Here is a 21,546-nt window from a genome sequence, read left to right on the forward strand (position 1 = left end):
GACTTTTTATGTATGTGTCAGAATTACAGGAACAGGCTGAAAACTTGGAATTAAACATTACATCTTTGGTTTGTATGTCCTAGTACTTCAGATATCACGTTCAGTTTTAGTAACTGAGGGAGGCAGAATACTTTGTCTTAATGTTTAGATGTTAACAGAGGTATTTCTACTTCAGTATCAGATGGTACACAGTGGTTATCTGCTACAAGATGTGTGAAATTTGCTTTACTCCTTTTGCTGAGGGTATTAAATAATCACTTAAGAAAACATTGTATTGGTTGCAAAACAGATGAGAAATTTGAAGAAGCCTCTGAGTTTTTCTGGCTTCCTAAATAGTAAATACATGAACTAGCTTGGTTAGTATGTTAAGATTTGTTGTTGTTGTTTGCTTTAGGGACACTTCAGACAGAAAGATAAAACTCTTAAATAAGAATCTGTGAGACTTTCAAGAAAAAAAAAAAAGTGTTGCCAGGGTAATGGGAGGATCTTCTGTTAATATCAGCACAACATTAGTATATAAAGATTGGACAGTAGCTGAAGTGAGACACGGATCCATAGGAATGGCCTTTGCTGCCAGCAGACTTGCTTTTGTTCCTAGATTCCTTGGGTCTAGCAGATGAATTCTTGGCCAGAGTTGATGTGGAAGTGGATAGTCCAGGACCCAGCAGTGTGATCAAAAGTATTCCCCTCCGAGCGAGAGCTGGAACAGCGAGGATACATGCTCCAAAGGACTTACAGGTTTGCATGTATTTACAAAGTGTGTTTTAATAATAGTTTGCCTCTCTTAGCCTACTTCTTTTGTGATGTTTGGTTTTATTATATATGTATATATACATACATATATACACACTTCTTTACTTTTTCCAGACAATACATCTGTCTACTAGTGTGAATTCAACAGCTAGACAGCAGCTGCCATTGAAAAATGCTGGAAACATTGGTGTATATTTGAAAATTAAGGTAGGTTGGCTTCTCCCCCTTGAAATCGTCAGTTGAAACTAGAGATGAGCCTTGGGATCCTAACTCAGCTGTGTGGTTTGACAAAAGGTTTACAAGTTACATAAAGAAAATGAAAGATAGCAGAGGTTAGCTCACATTATTGGAAAAAGCATATGGGAGTTTTGTCGCTCAGCTTCAGTTATATTTGTTTTAACAAGAATACTTTTATGTTTGTTAACAAATAGATTTTAACAAGTGTATAACAAATAGGTAAAAGTAGTGAATCCTGTGCTGCACAGCAGATGTTAGTTAGCTAGTGGAGTAAAGGCCATTTAGAGCAAAAAGGAAAATTAGCCTTGGAAGCATCTTTAGTTTTCAGTGGACATCTTGTCCATGCAAGTATGAAGCAAGTTCTTTTCAGATATGTGATCTCTTTGCTTTAATTTTCTTGAGAATCCATGGAAAGTATTGTTCCAGACTGAGCATTTCATGTCAACAGAAGAAGCAGTTAGTCCCCTTTTACATTTAATTTAAAAAAAAAAATTGTGAGCCCATCATTTCTCAAGCGGAGCCCATGGAAATAGGATGCATGGCTAGTATCATGAATGTCACATAAATGTGATTATATTGGATACTAATTGATACCAGTAATGGTTGGTACCACCATTGAGACTGGTGATGTTAACTTCACTAGTGGTTTATGAGTCCTGTGTTGTACTCACTGTTAAATTCTTTAAATCTCTCTGTGGCCCCTTCAGTGTTGTATATGCAGCTCATGTCTTGAAATGCCTTTGTTAGGGGTACTTGTACTATGGTGTCCAACTTTAGAAGAGTGTAACTAGTGCAGGGTTATGGGAAAATTCTGAAGCTGCCAGGTGTATTTGAATTGTCTGAACTGTATGTACAACAGATGCACAACTAGATTTTATTACATGTTTTGGAAATGTTTACTCCCTTAAAATAAGTAACCAACCCTCCCTTTTCCCTTTGTCCACCTTCAGACAGCAGATCAGAACAGCTGCTTTGCTGTTGAACCTGAGGATCTTTTCCTTCTTCCTGGAGAAGAACGAGAAGTGACTGTCCTGTTTCTGCCAAAAACCGTAGCGACTACAGAAAGGTAACAGAACTGATTTTTGTGCTGCCTATGCTAAACAGACCTGCTTCTGACCTTAAGGTTATTAACAAATTGGAAGTTTTACCCACAGGGGAAAGAAACTTTGACTTGAGAGTGCTTATTATTAAAGAGTGGATTTTTTTTGCTGGGGTTCACCTGTTCCATATTATCCCTGCCTCTTTTGCTGTATGTAGCTAGTATTTCCTATCACAGATAACCAGATGACCGGAGACTTGTTTAGTGTAAGTAAATTGAATAAATCCCTGAAGCTCTTTATATGGTACTTGTTTCTGAAGTACAGCAAAGTTTTAAAATACTTGTCTTCAGCAGCCTTTTCAGTTGCTTCCCTCTTCTTCACTTGGCTGAGACAGGGACATGTTAATTGTATTTTCCATATGAAAAAACTCAATGTTGCTGTTTCGCACTGGGCTGGCAGCTAAACAGCAAGCCAGTTGCTCACTTAACCTTTCCTTCTCTGGAGGGAAGGAAGGGAAAGAGGAGGAAAGACTCATGGGTTGAAATAGAACCAGATTTAGTAAAACAATAGTAAAAAAAAAAGTTTAGAAATGATACAAAGCAAATACTTAGCCACTAGAATGTGTGCTCCCAGCAATGAACACCAGCAGGTGGATGCTGCAAGCACAGTGAGCTCAGTAAAGATGCAGAGAGCAACAGCAGGGAACAGGGAAAGTACTGGGAGCACAAACAGGAGCAGGACCCCCTCAGGGATGGTGGCCTCTGAGGAAAGAGGGCTGTTCCCAACAACGTCCCACTTGAGTATCACAGTATAGAATACTTCTGTTGGCCAACTTGAGTCAACTGTCCTGTATCTGCTCCTCCCAGCATTACACACTCACTCACTTGCAAAACATGAGAAAGTGAGGGATGACCTTGGCTTCCCTATCAATAAGTATCAACATCAGTGAATTCTTCCTTTCTTTCTAAGTCCCAAACACTGAAAGTTAGTGGAAGAAAACATCAACTCCATCCCAGGTTGCTATCTTGTTTTGAATGTAGTTTGAGAATAACAAAGGACCATACTAACTATCAACAAGAAAACTAACCTCATGGAAAATTACTGTGGTTCAGCCCAGCCAGCACACTCAAGCACAGATCAGGATCAAAAGTATTCCTTAATTTTGGATGCCGTAATAAAATAAGTTTGGCTGTAAATCCTGTACAACATTAATGTACATGTTACTCTTGCAGATATAAGCATTTGTATTAATATTTTTGCACATTAGCACCTGTCAGTCCTCATTCTGCAGAATAGACTTGATTGGTTTAAGTGGCCATTTCGGTGTCATGGAAGAGGTTTTGGCAATCACTTTTCTCCAGAGCAGCTTTTTCTCTTTAGAGAACATGTTTTCCAGCTTCTGCAAGAATGGACAAAGGAATCTGTCCAAAATATGTTAAGCTTCACTATCTAGCTTTACTGGGCCTACTCAGTGCATTAAACTGTGAAAACTTCTGTGCTAATGACAGATGATCCTAATGGACAGTCACTTGAAGTGATTAATCTTTGCTTTCCTGTGGCCTTATGTGTAACTCTGTTGCTTTATAGCCTCTGGGTACTCAGCAGAGTTGGAAACTTTGCAGTCCACTTGCAAGTGCTGCCAAAAGACTAATTAACTAAAGCAGTAACAAGAGTTCATGTTCCCCACTGGTAGGATGCTGGGCTGTGTTAGTAGGCATCACAGGGATTTAATGACAGAGTAGAGATTCTTGAGTTTCTTTCCTGGCTCTCAGGGGGTCTGTGCTACAGAAAATGCTGCAGCCTATTTGTTAAAAGCTTTATTTCATTCCTGCCCTCTACTTTTTTTTTTTCCCCCCTTCTGCTTGGTTTTTCTGATTGTTTTTCCTCTCGTTCCCTGTGTAGTTGGTCAGATACTTCCAATCTCCACTTCCTTTGCCATATACTTTAACCTTTTGTTTTATTTCTCTGACTTATGTCTCCATTAGGAAAAATAAAGTGCTGTCTGGTTCCTTTTTTTTTTTTTTAATTTTATGTGTATGTGTCTAATTTCTTCTCTGTTTTGTTACTACTTACGTTCAGCTTTCCTATCCAGTACTAGCCCCTTTATTTCCACTTCATCACTTGTAGCACCTGATGCTCTCCTTCATCTCTTTCTCCGCTCTGCCTGAAGAATGCAGCAGTCACCTGCGCTGTGCTTGTGTCCTGCAGGGTAGAGACTGTATCAGCAGTAGCCAGCTGTAGGTGGCTGGGTCCTTGTCTGTGGGCTCAGTGTTCTTTCTGACAGCAATTCCAGCAAACAAAGAGAGGAAAAAAATCTTGGCTTTGTGGCTTAGAATACTACAATTGTTAACAGAACCCAGAGTTTAATTTTGATGCTTCTGGGTATCTCACACTTGTAACACTTCATTGAAGTTTCACAGGTATTTCGAAAGGTGTCTCTTTATTGTACATAGAGACAACCAGATTTCGTTCCTCTCCAAAATTATTTTGTCAAAATAATCAGAAGTTAGCATAGGCAAAAAATAATTGGCCTAGTTGTAGTCTCTGAAATACTTATCTGAACTGTTTTCAGATGAAATACTTCAGAAGATTGCTTGAGGTACATATGGCATGCATATTTGCAAACCAAAGGATTTAAATTTTGCTATGCCTAAAGCTGGCCTTCATCATAAAATTAGGAAAAAAAAAATATATATTTGTATTTTTGCCTGGAGAAGGTAGTTTAAAAAGGCTTATCTATATATTTTTTTTTCAGTTATGTTTTCTTTCATCAGCTATTATTTTTCCATTGTGGAATTTAAATTTATTTGTTTCTTTTTAAAGTACTTTGAAAATCCTTGTGCTGCCATCTGGACCTCAGTATGAGGTGGTGATAAAAGGTGAGGTGGTGTCTGAGGCAAACAGACCTGTGTCTACAGCTGCTTCCTGCTCGGACATTCCCCCCATTCTCTCTAACAAGCAGTTCATTGCCTGGGGAGGAGTAACGATTGGCGCATCTGTGTAAGTATAAACTGGGCAGCCGTTCAGGTGAAATATTGTGTTACGTTGTTTTATATTGCACTTATTTGAAGTAAAACTACCTTACTGTCCCTAGGCACATTAGTAATCCACAGGTGATGCACTAAACTGTTTTGTGACTCAAGTGAGAGAATCAGTATATTACAATTAATTTTTTTGTGCAAGAAATTTTTGGAAACAAACTGTGATCTTGTTTGAGCTTTTTGAATTCTTCAGGGCTCTTTGGTTATTGTTAGAGTAATATCTGATTCTGTAAGATTAGTTTGTTATGTAAGTAGAAATGTAGTGGAAAAATATTTTCTAATCAAGTCGATTGGAAAAATTCTGTTGGATCTTTCAACCCCTACCTTTTGCTAGAGATAAATCTCTATGCTTGTTTTTATTAAATTCATCCATCAAGACTAGAAGAACCTGGTCTGGCAGTGTAATTTGACTATCTGAATAGCACAGGCTGTTGAATTTCCCTGAATTGATTTATTTGAATTTGATTGTGTTCCAATGCTAAAACTTTTAGTGAGGGAGAATCCATTGCATCCCTAATTATTATTAACTTGTCCTTCAGACTAGTCTGTATCTGAACATTTTTAGTTTCAATTTTACAGCATGAGTATTCCATGATTAGTGCAACTGCATAATTGTTTAGATATAATCTGCTTCTTTTGTATGTAAAGGCTGCAAGTTTTGCAGATCTCTGGTTGTGTAGTAAATATTACTTTAGGGAGTAAAATCCACTGTTGTTTTGATACTGAACTTTTTGAGCAACTTAATAATGTTCCTGATTGTTTGAAACTGATCCATGTTTGTAGCCAAGAACTGTTTCTATATTCCTATTTTTCTGTTTTGTTCAGATAGTCTATTTCTAACATAGTAGTTTCAGCTGTTAGGTGATTAGGAAACAGTTTCTCTTCCCTGTATGCTGCTACCTTCTTATTTTCTGTTCCTCCTGAAAAATAGTTTTGATTCACAATTGATTTTGGGAAGCTGAAATTATTTTCAAAATTTTTGTTCCAACAGAATACAAAACAGTGTCTGCCACTGAAAAGTGGGCACAGGATTTGTGCTCTCTCTGTCTTCCTCTTTGATTCTAACTGCATGATCCTTCATCTTCTTTTATGTTTTTACCAGGTTTAGGGCTTGTCACATCCTTCTGTGATTGTTATTTGACTTGTTAAAACGCCAAAGACACTCTTCTTGCTGTAGAGATTTCCTTCCTATGTCGAGGAAGGATCTGAGTGCCAGAAGCCAGAAAAAATATAGGAGAGGAAAAAATGTACTTTTTGGTCAACCTGTTACTGCTAAGTGGCTGTAACCTTCTGTGGTACTATTGTATTGAAAAGTACATGAAAAGGAAAAGTTATCCTTAATTTAGTTCTTTATAACTGTTCCAGTGAATCTGGGCCAGAACTCATAAGACTCTGTTTCTGCATAACTAAGTGACTCTGGATAATAAATTGTAACTGTGTCTTAAAGTGTGTTGTGTTTTATTTTTGTATTAAACCAACTTGCTTTAAAAGTTCAAGCTGTTAAGTGCAATACTTGAACTTTAGAAAAGCTGTGTTTATACATATTTCGGGGTTTTTTTGCTATATGAGGACTGATGCATAATGGCGTATAATATTGTAAGGTCTAGAAGTTAAAAAATGCGGAAATTACTTTCTAGCTAAAATATTCTGTATCAAGAGGTATTTCATTTTCATGAAATAACTTCAAAAATTGACTGTCCCATTTCCATTGTTTCCATGAATAAATATATGTAGTTAATTTACATTTGTTGTAAAATATAAATAAAGTTCATATTTTTCAGCCAGAAGAAGTTAACTCTAAGAAATGACTCTCCATCTGTGACCCAGCATTTAAGACTGGTGATAAGAGGCCAGGATCAAGACTGCTTTCAGGTAACCGCCATGAAAATTTCTCTTTAGTGTTTAAGAAAATTATCAGGATATGTTTATTATAAAAATCTTTTTGCCCTGAAGTCTTGCTTTATAAGTGTCAGTGATTTGCAGGCTATGTAAGTATTTGCTATGAAACCGCAGAGAAGGACATAGTAGCAGAGCTTAAGCTGCACTGGCAATCTTGGGAGGAGCTGAAACCATAACAGTGCTGCAGCAAGATGGGGCTCAGTTTACAGCTCTTAACCTGCTGTAGCCCAGCAGGGTCAATATCTAGTGAAATAAACATGGCATTTCTTGCAGGAGGGATTCCAGACCTCACTCTGAGGGACTCGGTGTACACGAGCGAGGGAGGAAAGAAAAACTGGAATTAGCCTTTGAGAATTACCATAACTAGAGAGTTTTTTTGTTACGTAGTCTGCATAGATTTATATCCTGTTTCTTCCTCTGATGTTCAGATTTTATATCTATAATCTTGAACTGAGAGAGAATTAATGTAGTGCTGGTTAAGTTCAGCCTTAACATATTGTGGATTGAAAGCAAAAAACTCTTATGGTCTAACCTGAGAGCCATCAATATGTTCATTGTGGGAATACAAAGTATCTTGAACTCCATCTTTTCTGTTGCATATTAAGCTTTGCAGCCTTAAATATGTGCCTTTGTCAACCGAATTAATTCAGATTTTGAAGAAGTTAATTTCGGGTTACTAGTGAATTAACTTTTATTAGTGTATGTTTTTCCCATTGTAGTCACTCACTTCCGATGCCTTTGTTTTTACAGTTGCAAAGTATATTTGGATCAGAAGAACGCCTAACTAGTAATTGGGAACTCAAAATCCGTCCCAAAGAAGATACTAACATATACTTGATGTTTACACCTACTGGAGTAACTTACTTCTTTGCAAAGCTGGAAATCAAACAGCTGGGGATTCGATCACAACCAGGAATTAAGTTTACTGTAAGAGTCCAAACCTAACTTCTGATAACTTTAAACATACATTTTTCATAATTATTTTAAATCTAGCACCGAATAGCTGTTACTATGAAGAAGCTGAAACTTTTCCAGATATACACTGTGCATATCTGTATACTTGTTAAAAATTGTATGGACACTAAGTTTTACAGTTTGAACATTGTCTTCAATTTTGCATGCACTTTTTCCCCTATAAAGGAAGAAACATTTTTATGTACTATGTTAAAAGTAGCCCAAGATTTTGACTCTAAACCTGTCAAAAAATCTGAACTGGTCTTGTTTTTTAGGTAGGCCTTAAATGAATTTTCACTGAAACTTGAATCAGGTTGAATAAACTTAGGCTTTTCTATTTCTTGCAAAGTCTTTTCAGTTCACATTTTAGGCATTTGCATTTGTCTTTCTGATTTTTTTTTTTCTTCTTTTTTCCCCTCAGATACCATTATCTGGATATGGAGGAACAAGCTATATAACTTTAGAAAATGTCAAAAAACTGTCAGATAGTTACATGGTAACACTGGATGGATTATCGCCCACAAGATTCAGGAAAGCTTCTTTCCGCATAAGAAATACAGGTTCTCGGGCTGCCTATGTTAAAGCTCTGTGCTTTGCAGACCTAGAGACAAAAAGAGTTATGGAACGTCGCATAATGACGGTATCTCCAGAGAAGTTTGTACTAAGAGAAGGAGCACATGAAGTAAGTATAATACCTGATTATGACCAAGTTTTTATTAATTTAAATTACATTCCCATTGATCCCATTGATTTTATCTGACTAGTTCTTTATTAAAATATCACTTATGTAAAATCCTGTTTCACTTGTATTGCAGTTATTTGTTGACTCATGTTCCAAATGTTAATACTAACAATAAGAATTTTTTCTGAGTATGTTATCTATTAATTTTATCAGGTAATTACTATAATGTGGAATCCAAAGGAAAACAAAGAGAACTTCCACGAAACAAACACATTGGTAACAACAGTATGTTTTTTTTGTGGAGATGAAGTTTCCAGACAGCAGTATCGCAGGTAAGATGTAGTTTGCTATTGTTACAGAGACAGATGTTTAATAAAAAATTAAAACTGGAGGTGTATGCTAACACGAGTATGGTTCCTAAAATGCTTCCAAAAACTGCAGGAACGAAGCAAAAGACATTTATATGGAGAAATCTAGTTAAGTCTTACATCTGGTAGGTTGTTTGGTGGGGATTTGGTTTGTTTATTTGTGGTTTGTTGTTGTTTGGGTTTGGTTTTTGTTTTGGTTTTTTACATACTGCAACTTCAATCCTAGTTAAGGGGTTTATTTTCTTTTTACATTATTGAGTTTGAGTGTGTTGGATTTTGTGGGGAAAAAAATGTTCTTTTTTGTATCAGAAGTGTTGTGTTCTATCTTGGTATCTCTCTAATATGTATGTAGGTTTTTTTTTTAAAGAAAAGGCTCACGAAAGAAGTAGTACTGAAATTAGATAGTATTAAGTTTGGAACAAGATTCACATCTTGGTTTGTTGAATTCAGTAGATAAAGACAGTGTTTGAGTAGATGTGTATGTGAGAGAAATAATATCCACATATGCTTGTAACACCCTAAATAAATTTGTAGAATATATCTTATGAAGCTTATAAATAGAGGCTGTGTTACTTAGTATTTCAATTTGCATAACTCAAATGCACAAAAATGGCATTTTCTGCTTTTAATGTCATAAGTGGCACTTTTGACTTGTGCTGTGTATAGTGGTAATGCAAAATATTAAGGACAGAACACTAAGGGTGCTCATGATCATCATTCAATGCAAAATTTCAGAATGGCAGTATTTCAGTCTTGCTCTTAAATGACATTGCCTGAAAGTTATTGTCTTTATTTTAATCCAAATAAAGTATTAAACATAACCGAATTTAACTGCAGGACTTCCAATAAAAAGCTCATGGAAGAGCTGTGTGTATGATCTTCTTGATAGCAAATTGGCCTTATCTTAGATATTTCAGGAGATGCTTCTTACTGATCTTTTTATGAACTTTTTTGCTGAGGCAATGCTCGCTGTCATTGAATCCTTCTCAAAGGGCAGAAAAACTTTGGTAAAAGTTTTGATCTACAGATCAACAGAAAACCCATTAAAAAGCTTTATGCACCTGTGTAGGTAGTGTTGAAACTTTTTATTTTCATTTGGCTTCTGGACATTGGTATGTGAGTGAAATTATTTGTTGCTGATTTTTAGTCAGCAGGTATAGTATTGATTATTTAATGGGGTCTGGTTGGTTGGTTTTTTTTCTTGATGGGACCTCCTCTGAAGTCTCCTTGATAATTTAAAAGAGATGCTTATTTCTTGAAATGACCGATTACTGTAAGCCAGTCATAGAATCATAGAACAGTTTGTGTTGGACAGGAGCTTCCAAGGTCATGTAGTTCAACCCCCTGCCACAAGCAGGGACATCTTCAACTAGATCAGGTTGCTCAGAGCCCCGTCCAGCCTGGCCTGGAATGTCTCCAGGGATGGGGCATCTACCACCTCTCTGAGCAACCTGGGCCAGTGTTTCACCACCCTCATTGTAAAAACTTTCTTCTTCATGTCTAGCCATTATTTCAATGTTTATTTTTACTGTGCAGCAATAGAGGTGGTGTTTCTTTATTTCTTTAACCATTGTAAGATTATGAAAATATTTCAGTTTAAACAAATGCTCCCAGGTTTGAGCTTGGTGTATTCCAGAAATGATACATATAAAATTATGCTAGATTCGTATGAATCTTTTCAAATTGTTGTTTCCAATACCTTGTGTAATTTAATGACTCTTGTTTCTTATTTCTTTAACAGAGCTATGATGTATAAACCTCAGGTAGAGAAACACATAATCCCAGAAAACAGCTTATTGAAAAATGTTGTATTTGATGAAGAATTTCAAGGGGAGCAGCTTGTGACAGAAGGTAAGCCTATGACATGTTGAAAGAAATACATAATCACAGAATCACGTTTTGAGTGGAAAAATGTGGTTTTAGGCTTGAATGCTACTTATTTTTCCACTATTTCTTTTTTGAGAAGTGTAAAAGCAAAATTCTCGATTTGGACGGAACTTGCGTTCTTTTATTCAATGCCTATCTATTTAAACTATATACTGTACTTTTATCCTAGCAGAATGAAACTCCAGTCTATGAATGTTACGGCATTAAAAATGCTGTTTATTAGGAGGGTATTCATCTTACTGTTAATAATTGTGAAAAATACTTGAAGTTTCATTTTACTGAACATTTCAGTTTCTTGTGCACAGATATATTTGAAAATCGAGAGGCAGAAACTTTGCTGACATTAAAATATATATTTCCCCTCTCAAATAACTTCATATTTTTTGCACTACTGCTTGTGTTAGCAAGGAATTTATAAAAAATAAACAACTCACTATATTGTAAAGGTGTCCTTTAAAAAACCACAACAAGCAAAACCACAAAAAAAGGCTAAACAAACCAGTTGCCCCCTCAAAACTCTTCAATCCCTTAAGTGCTATGAACAAATATACTTTCAAACCCTATTTCTTGAACTAGTTCTATTCACATATGGAAAGATTTTACTGTTCTAAGGCTACTACACCTGAATAAATGTTATAGTCCCTTTTTTTCCCTATAGATGACATGTTGTCTTTACTTGGAAATGTAAAGGTAGTCGATTGTTCATCTTGAGTGAGGTGAAATTCTAGTGAAGATACTTGGGTTCTTGAGTGTGCTCTGAAGTTTTTAAGCCATTGTTAAAGCCCAGGCATCCTTTATTATCTCTTATTGCCTTATTACTAGAGTTTTGCTGATGCTAGCTTAATTTTTTTCTGTTTCTGTGGAAAACAAGACCTACCTTTTGCATCCTCATGTTTTTCTGTCTCTTTTTGAGAGCATGCTTTCCTGAAGTTGTCAAATAGAGCTTATTGTTCCCTATTTGGTCACAATTGTTTTATTTACTTGTATTTATCTTGTGTGCACTGCAGTCTTGGCATTCAAAATATATCTTAATGATATCATGAAGTAGCCATTTTGATATTTCAAGTTGGTGAAAATAAGATGGGCTGTAAGAGTCAAATATTTTAACGGGATATTTGGAAATGATGATTTCCTGAACTGAGTGGATTTCAGTTGGGAAGTGGGATAAAAGAAACTTAGAGTAGAAATAATGGTCATCCTAAAGGAAGAATATATTTCCATACTGGATTTTGTTTTATATATGAGAAATAAATTATTTCTTCCAAAAAACGCAATCTGCTAGACATCCTTTTGCAAGACTTAGCTTTGTTAAAAAGTATCTAGATGCATGTAAATTCCAAGAACACTTCTACAACAGATGTTGCTCTGTCTTATCTGTAGCTCAGTTGTAGAAGCTATATATGAATATTAGTAATTCCCCTTAGAATCTATTACTCAGCAAAGGTAATAATGGTTGGATCAAATGTATCCTGTGTGAGAAGTATTCACTCCTTCATTCTATCTATTTAACATGAAATAGCTCAAAGCAAGGGAGAAAACTTTGACTTGATTATTAAACATTTTGATTAAATATTTTATTTTTGAATCACACTCTGGTATTTGTGGCCTTTTGGACATTTACAGGTATAATTAATTAAATAATCAAGTGTTAGATTGAATATACTGAGTAATTCAAAAATAACTTCTCTCAAGTTGAATCCCTTTCTGTGAAGCCTTATGAATGTATTGGGTCTTCTGTCTTGTAATTAAAAAGTCAAAATTGGTGTATATTTAGATTTGTTACATCTCATGTTAATGTTGATTTATGCCTGATAACTGAACTTGTAGTATGTAATTTTTTGAATGATCTAGGATATCTTAGCCAACAGATTGTTAACTAGGTCTATATCTCAAATATCTGTGTAACTTCTGAGTATTGTAGGTTTGTTCTCATTAGAATTGCTCTATTACTTTTAGTATGTGAAATACCACGGAGGACAAATGATATCCATCTCTTCTATGCAAATATGCGAAAGGTTATCCTTTCTGTGGTTGGATATTCGCCTTTTGATCAGGATGGATGTCAGCAGTCTCCTGGACATCATTTGGAAACAGACAGGTAATGTAACTATAAGGATAGCTCTTAAATAATGCCTAACTGCAGTGTACCTCCTCTCATTTAAAATCATAAAGATTAAAATCTTTAGTCAGTAATGAAAACTGAATTGCTTTACAAGTGAAAGAGCTGGCTCTAGAATGAGAATGGCCCCAAATAATATCTAGGTGGCTCTTCTCACCGTTTTGATATAGTCTGTTTAAAGTGTTAAAGTAACGTTGAAACTGTTCCCTTAACTGACATCATTCACTTTATCTGCAACTTCCAATTCTTCATCTGAAGAAACTGTTTGTGGTGGTGTTGTATGTTTTGTTGTTTTGGTTTTTTTGGTTTTTTCCCTTCCCCATAGACACTGCCAAAGTGCATTTGTTGTTGTTGTTTAGTAGTACAACTAAACCACTTCATTCCTTGTAATGAATGTTGGGAATCCGTGATGGAAATAGACATATATTATGAAGACTTAGCCTGTATGCCAGCATTTCAATGTAGTTTGTACTATACTCATCAAAAAAATGATGGCTGCTCCACCCCTGTCACTCCCTCAGATGAAGTGGTCTGTTACTGGCAAGATTTATTTGGAGGATTGGCAGAGACCTGGTCTTTAAAATGGACCTGTCACTTCTATTTAGACAGGTTGCTGTAGTATTTAGAAGCTCTGAAAAGGTTAAGAAACATCCCAATTCTGTACAAGTCCTACTTATAAAACAATGCAGCATAAACACAAAATAAAGATGGGTTAACATTACCACTGTGAGGAACGTATTTATATAGGTTGTTTCTTGAGTTGTCTTGTTTTTTTCTTCTTGAGATCATGTTATGTAGGTGAAGAAAGTGTCCTGCCTAGTCCTGGTGTTCAACATCTGCATATGTAGATGTAGTCTTGGAATTGCTTGTACCTATTGAACTCTAGATGCTGAGCACTTTGGAACACTTGACAGATTTATCGACTAGCAAGGTGTTTGTTGGGCATAGTGGGATTGTGAAGCCAGAGATTGAAAACAAATACCTGCAGCAGCAAAGAGGTCATTTCTCTTATTTGGTGGTGGTCTTTTCTTCTTTTCTCCCTCCTCCTTTCCTCTTTCCCTTTTATTTTCTCTTTTTTTTTTTTTTTTTCCCCACCCACTTGATAGCTTTAATGGTTCTTCTAGATTTGAATTTATTCCCCAGCTAAACATCATGAGGATGTTCATTTTCTGAGTAGACTGTAATTTGTAGAAGAGATCCGAATATTTTAACTACCAATCTGACTTACGAAATTTCATGTCAAGCAATTATGTGAATCAGTTGCCTTCCTGGTTCCGTTGGTATCTTAAAGGATAAATTGTCAGCTGTCCTGAACTGAGTCAGGATTCTCAGAAGCATTAAAAATAGAAATAGAAATAACAGGAAGAAGAGCTGAATGTTTGCACAACATTGTATGGAGCAAAAGTTATGTGTTTTTCCTTTAATTGTTGATTTCTGCTTTTGTTTTAGTATTATAAATCAAGCTTGTTGTGAGTTAAGCTTTAACTTAAGTAAATTTGGTGAACCATAAAATATTGGATTCCTAGCTTTCATATATGAGCTTATCTGCCGTGTATTTAGCAAATAAAGGTGTGAAATGCTAGGCCATGAAGATGATGAGAAGATTGGAGCATCTGTCTTGCAAGAAGAGACTGAGAGCTGGATTTGTTCAGTCTTGAGCAGAGAAGGCTTGAGTGGGAGGATAGATCTTATCAATGTGTATAAATACCTGATAGGCGAGTAAGGAAGAGGAAGCCAGAGTCTTCCCAGTGGTGTCCAGTGACAAGACAAGAGATGACAGACACAAACTGAAATGCAAGAAACTCAATTCAGATATCAGAAAACTCCCTTTTTTCTGGTGAAGGTGGTCAGACACTGTAACAGGTGGCTCAGAGAGGTTAAAGTCTCCATCTCTAGAGAAATTCAAAACCCAACTGGACAATGTCCTGAGCAACTTGTAGCTGATCCTGCTTTGAGCAGGGGTGTTGGACTAGGTGTGATCCCAAGAGGTCCTTTCTGACTTGCAGTATTCTGTGATTCTGTCAAGCACAGTTTGCCCGGCCTTATTTCTCTCTTTCATGCCTTCTTAATCTGAATACAATATGTATAGAGAAAGTATTTTACTTTATTATCACCAGAAGATAATTGTTTATTTGAGCACCTTCCATTCTAAGTGGTACCTTCTGCTTCTAAATGTTGTATGAAAAAGCTGTGTCATGATAGAGCTGCTGAATTGATTTTTGTCTGGCTAATGGAGAATTGAATTAAATTGAAGGTGCATGTAAACAACACTGTATTTCAGTATTAAATTTTGAGATATACTAAAAATAGGCTATTATAATTACTCATGTTATTTTTATTACTACTTTTGCTTAATGCAGTCTTATTTTCAGATTTGAAAGCTCTGTCAGACATATCAATGCAGCTTTGGATGTTCTTCCTGTTAAAGGACCTCAGGGTCCTTCATTACCTGTGAAAACTGATGATCTGGTTCAGAATAAATCAATCACTCAACAGACTTGGACAGTTACACCTGAGCACTTGACTTTAACATCTCCTTCTATTAGTAAGTACTTTTAAAGTTAATAAAATAACCATTTAAGTATTAAAATAACTGTACTACTTACTGTGTTTGTAATTATTTTGTGTTTGTAAATGTGGCTTGGCCAATACTCTTGCTGCACTAATGTTCTATCTAAACAATAAGCTTGGTTTGGGTTAAATTGTCAGATAGTGTGCTATGTATGTGTATGCGTACAATATCAACTGCACACCTATGAAGATTTTAAAGGACTGTAAATGTAAAAATAGGGCAGAAGATGCTTTATCTGAATTGGTGTATCTCTGAATCTTGGGCGCTTCTGTGGATTTTTGTACATATTAGATTTTTATAGCTTTTTTTGTATTACAGGTGGAACAGCAGATACTGGACAGGTACAAGTTTTCAACAATTCTAATAGGCCATTGGTATTTGAGCTTTCATGGCCAGCTCACTGCCTTACTATAACCCCACAACATGGAGTTATTGAACCAGAGTAAGTTTCTTATAGGTTTCATTTACATGTGGAAGTGTGTTGAGATTTTGGAGAAATTTGGTTTAGTTAGTTTAGGAATTTAGTTAATTTAGGAATTTTAGTTAGCTTTTATGAATTTATTTTAGTTTGTTTAGACTATACCCTGGAACTAAGTAGAATAGGTAGCTTTTTGTTAGCTAACTACCTTATCTTTTCATAGTTCTTTATAGGAGGAATGTTCTGCCACCTATAAAGTTACCTGGAGGCCAGGAGTTTTCTGTGCCTAGAGATACTATTATTCTTGCTTATTTTTCCAGGAGCTGGATAGCCGTCAAAGCTGAAGTTTTAAAAATCTTCTTTCACAATAGTTTTTTTGTTTAGAAATGACCTGTGTTTTTAGAAGGAAAAAGGACTTCTCCTTCTCCCCCAATAAAACAAACAAACAAAACTAAAAATACCAGTTATTATAGAATGTTTCTCCTCTTGGGACTTATTGGTTTTGTTTGCAAATGTGCTGATATTCATCAGAATCTGATTGTGAGGGGGTGGGGTTTGTATTCTGACAAAACTCTTTATTTCCACTGAACTTTGGCTTCTTGGTGCCTGTAGGTATGAAACGAATGACAAACCAGTGTCAGGTCACAACTGTCTTACCTAGCAGTATTACTGCACCATGGTCATAACATCACTGCATGTGCATATGACTTTTCAAGGATGTCAGCAAAGTCTTTCAGAATAAAATGCATGAAAGTTCTGACCACTTCTCACTTCTGAATTTTTTTGTTTTAAGAGCAGTTCAGAAAGGCTTTCAAGACCCTGTTATTAAACTATTCTCATCTTCAAAAAGAAGTCTCATGTTCCACAAAAAATAAGTTTTGCTTTTTAAGTTTTATTTAAATAGTTGCTTTAACTTGGTAGGTGTTTGCCCAAAACAGATATTTTCTTTTCAGTCCTGCATCACTGTACAAGATGTGATACATTTAAACAGTTAATTCCATGTTGATGTAAATTCTTGTAAGTTTTGCTGGGGAACTTTCATCACTAGTGAGAACAAAATAAAAGAGGATTCTCTGGAAGGGCTCAGATATCTGACACTTCTTGCAGATTCAATCAGTGCTGAGAACAACAGTTTCTAAAAGAGAGAAAAATGAACATCTTGCCAGTAGCTATGGAAGTAGGGACATCTCGAGTGTGTCATACTCTAGAATCGGGACTGCCTGTGGAATAATTTCTTAAAACGGGGGAGTTGAAGGCCTTCTGCAAGCAATTTTCTTGCACTGCATAATTTTAAAATGTGTTCCCTTCTCTGGAAAAGGATGAGCTGAAACCTCATATGTTGAGTCCGATTAAGTAGTCTGGATGAAGAACAGAGGCCTGCAAGTAGGAACCAGACCTGTGGAACCAGCTGACTTAAGCAAAGCAAGCTGCCCTTGCCTGGTTTTCTGCTTTTCATGACCATCTCCCAGCAGTGCCAAGAGCAGTTACCTTGTCAGGACAGGAGCCAGACAGAGTCATTTAGACTATGCATTGCGGTGGCTTGGGCCAACAGAATTCTTGAACTGATTTCAGCCATGGAAGGAGGAGTTCGAATTTCTCAGTGATGGTGAAAGAAGGTCCTAAGATCAAGGACTGATTCTGCCATGCTAGAGTAAGCAGACCAACCCCTGATTCACCTTGACCAAACCTCTTAAGTTCCATGGAATGAGTTAAGGCAACCTCTAACTTACCTGACTCTGGAATAATAAAGTCCTGAGGCCTTACTGAAATTGGTAGCATTCCCACAGATTTTTCTCATGGAGGAGAACTGAAATTAGCCTCTGACACATTGCTGTGCCTCAGTGTTGAGAATATTGGTAAGCACTGTGAAGGGAATTGCACTTTTGAGGCAGAAATTGTTACAATCTCCAAAGGCTGCAGGAGCTGACTTTGGAAAGTGTTTCTTCCCTTGGCTCTGCTCCTTTCTATGGCAATGCAAGTGCTGAGAGGTGGTGTCTTTAGGTTGAATATGATGCTTCTGAGAAACACATGGCTTGTTGACCTTGTGCAAGTTGGATTTGCATGAGAAGTTTGCAGTAAATGTCAAAGACAAGCTGGTAGGAGCAAAGACAGTGGAATGGTTTGTGATAACAGATAGTGTGTCTATTTAGTAAATCATAGTCTCACATACATGGCTTTACATTTAATATTTACATTTAATATTTATAGGGCATTAACATCTGTTAGTTGAAGTTTGTAAAGATGGTCATATTGTGACAGTGATTATGGAACTGACTTTCCCATGGGGACTGATCTGATTCCTACACTAAACTTTTCAAATATGAGGTGCTGTGCTAATGACATCTTAACCTGATTCTTCAGGTGTAACTTGAGTGCTTTTGCTAACATACAACCAATGACCTTCACTTCAGCAATTTTTGTAATAGTTTTTCAAATACTTCATTGCTTTCTTTTTCCCCTCCTTTCTTTAAATGTCTCTAGTATAGAATAAGGAACATTGTAAATCAGAATTTATGTTCTCACTGATCAAATTACTGTGTAGTGCCATAACTGCTTCAAGTGAGTTTAGACTCTTCAGTCTCCCCTACACTAAATAACTATGGAAAGCACTGCTAACTTTGAAAGGCTTTTCTTTTTTCCAAAACCAGTTCTGCATGGGAAGAAGGAAAGCAAGCTGCCTCTCTGAAACTAGAATTAATTTAAAAGATACTTGAAATGCAATTTGTGCAGTTTATTTCATTTGTACAGTATGATTCCCTTGATGACTAGCATTGAAGCTTATTTTTCTGAAACGTAGTTACATGTTATATGTGGCCTGACTGGTTGTATATGTTAACAATAGATAAGATTTTCTCTATGACCACTTATACAACCATCAATGAGAAGTTTATAAAGTGTGTTAGTGTTAAGTTTCTACTACTAAAGCTTGATAATATATCAGGTATCTGCAAACCTTACATTTAACTATCTCTACATCATCTTCACCTACCTGCTATCTTAAAAGTGTATTTTTTGGGGGGCAGAGGGCTAGTGAGATCTGTTGTAGATACTTATTCTAGTATGAGGATCATGCTAATATTTTTTTTTTCTTTTATTAGGAGCAGTATACTAATTCTGGTGAGTCCTAATCCATCACTTGCCACAAAGCCTTCCATGATTCCTTGGAGCGGCCAAATCTATATCCTTGGTGACAGTGGAGCAAAGGTACATGGCTTACTTGGGAGTTGTGTTTGCAACTGTTTGTTTTACTTAGGGTAAGGTCTAGGAATGTTGCTAAAACCTTTTTAGGTATGAGACAGAGATTCTGCCAACTTTCATTATTCTTTCTAATTTTTCTCCAAAGGAAACTCCAAAACCCCACAACAAACCAACAGCATGGTTAAGATGCTGGTTTGCAAATTGAGACTCTTAGTTCATTCATCACTGAAGAAATGTTATGTTGTGACCACTTAAACTGAATTGCCAACAAAATGGCATCTGTATACCCAGCAGACTTAAGCATAATTTTCTAGAAATGCTAAATATATATATGTACATGTGCATATATAAAAGTAGTCTATATAATATTTTAAAATAAGGGGTTAAAGGAGGTTATTGGACAAGTTACCATAGTTTCTTTGTGTTATCAAGGTAAACAACCATCTGGCCAACAAGTCTTTGATAAAGAATGTCTAGAAAAAGTTCTTGCTCTTCATGCATTTTAAGATTTTTTCCCTGATTAAATTAAGGCATATAAATAAAATTTATGAAGCCAACAGTTTCATCAACGTAAAAGCAGAAAGACTGCTTGGTACTCTCCCACAAAGAAATAGAGACACCTGGCTTTTATTTTTACAGTCAGTGTGTATTTTGGGTTAATTGTAACAATGTATGGAGGGAAAAATAAAAAACACTGAAAGGATAAAACAGCATATCTGCTTTCCTTCTCCATGGAGGAAGTTGAGGTGTGATACAGGATTGGAAACTGTCTTTTACAAGCCCAAAACAAATGGGAAAGTTGTTGAAAAAGCAACTTGAGAAGGAAATGGAGACTATGCATATATTTAACTATGTTATGTTCTACAATATGAGACAAGGATTTCAGAGAGGAAACACACTAGGACAAAAGTAGAGAATGTAGCAAAACAAATCAAATTTTAAGAGTTCTGGTAGATAATAATGATTTTGCCATTTCTTTGCTATTAATACCTATCCAATTAAGCAAAAAGCATGCTAAGATTTTACTGTCATTAACTGAAGTTTTTAGAAGTGCTAATTATGTAGCAGAAGTGAACACAGAGCTTGTTCTGTGTGAGGCAGCCTGGTTCCCATTCTCTGTGGGCAGAGAATATCATAGGAGTTGTCAATTAAATTAAACTAATTTACATTATTATTTCTATTGAAGTAAAATGTCTCGATAGGAGAACAGGAAAATTTACTGAAAATTTGCTAAGTTAAACTTGTCCTAAAAATATTTAAACTTAGTGAATTGAAGTTAAACAAGACCTGGTGATTTAACTTACCAGACTCTTTCTCTGTTGGAATGTAAAGTTGAACATGAGCTCAAGGAAATAGAGCGAAATATTTGTTAATGTATCAGCGTTCACTATTTAAATCTTCCTTTTTCTCCTAATTGTGCAAAAGTGTGTTAAAGTGGATATTCAAGAGACAGTTGCACAGAGTAGACCTGAAGCAGACTCAGTGTTCCCTCTAACAAAAATGGAAATAAAAAGCAAAGAAGTCTTTTTTCCTGAAACAATATCTGGCGAATGCTCAGGTAATATTGCTTATTTAGTACATGTAACATCTGTATTATCTTGTGTTCAGAGTTTTTGTTTACTGTGTTGCACATTCGGGAACTTGAATGCTTTGACATTGTTTTTGTTCTTTTAGTGACTGACCAGTTCCACTCTTCTGACTTGAGTTTGTTATGTTACTCCTTGTGATGGAATTCTATTTAGAAGTTTGGGATTATTTTTTCCCTTATCTGTGTTTTGTTTGTTTGTTTTTCTTCTCCTTATGCAGTATAGCCACACTTTTCCTCACAGATAGGTTTGCATGCAGACAGGTGAGTTGCCAATCATTTCATCAACTCTGAAGGCAACTGTACTGTGCCTGGGCAAAGAGGGCACTGTGAGGTTACTGCATTTTGTTGAAACTCTTTTGGGTCACTGCACTTTTGCAGTAGACCGATTCTCCTCATCTGTGTATGTGTCCCTAAGATGTGAGGTCAATATATCTGTCTGTAGCAGAAAAATAAGCGTTATTCCTTAAGATGATAGGAATGTCAGCTATGAGTCTGGCTGTCCTTGTCTTGTACTTAATGATCGAGGAGGACACTTGATAATGGAGTCTCAAATCCTCAGTCTGTACTTTTAATTCCTGTAATGCTTAAAATTCTCCAAATTACTGTATGAAACTGTCATTCAAGATACCAGATTTTTCGGTAGTGCTTAAGTTTCTAGGTAATGAAGATTTTTTTTGGCAATGATTTACTGATGCTACATTTTTATTTAACAGACTGCAGAACTTTCAAGGCTTAATATATCAATTACATCTGGGTTTTTTTGCTACCTTTATGAAAGAGGAGTATAATA

At 36.0% G+C, this 21,546-nt stretch overlaps 1 protein-coding gene across 1 annotated transcript in view; it reads left to right on the forward strand.

The window, feature by feature from the left end:
• The window catches only part of CEP192 (centrosomal protein 192), a gene marked incomplete at both ends in the record, with an annotated part of 66,050 nt that overhangs the window by 29,376 nt on the left and 15,128 nt on the right, over nt 1-21,546 (forward strand). Inside the window, 14 exons of the mRNA XM_080364145.1 lie at nt 599-738; nt 868-960; nt 1,941-2,056; nt 4,854-5,030; nt 6,853-6,943; nt 7,721-7,897; nt 8,346-8,606; nt 8,820-8,938; nt 10,716-10,825; nt 12,818-12,959; nt 15,353-15,525; nt 15,871-15,994; nt 19,069-19,174; nt 20,594-20,726. Of these exons, the coding sequence (XP_080220271.1) occupies nt 599-738; nt 868-960; nt 1,941-2,056; nt 4,854-5,030; nt 6,853-6,943; nt 7,721-7,897; nt 8,346-8,606; nt 8,820-8,938; nt 10,716-10,825; nt 12,818-12,959; nt 15,353-15,525; nt 15,871-15,994; nt 19,069-19,174; nt 20,594-20,726 (1,962 nt within the window). The remainder of the gene's footprint in view (nt 1-598; nt 739-867; nt 961-1,940; nt 2,057-4,853; nt 5,031-6,852; nt 6,944-7,720; nt 7,898-8,345; nt 8,607-8,819; nt 8,939-10,715; nt 10,826-12,817; nt 12,960-15,352; nt 15,526-15,870; nt 15,995-19,068; nt 19,175-20,593; nt 20,727-21,546) is intronic.

Source organism: Nesoenas mayeri (assembly GCF_963082525.1).
Source record: "Nesoenas mayeri genome assembly, chromosome: 2".
In the NCBI taxonomy this organism is placed as follows: domain Eukaryota; kingdom Metazoa; phylum Chordata; class Aves; order Columbiformes; family Columbidae; genus Nesoenas; species Nesoenas mayeri.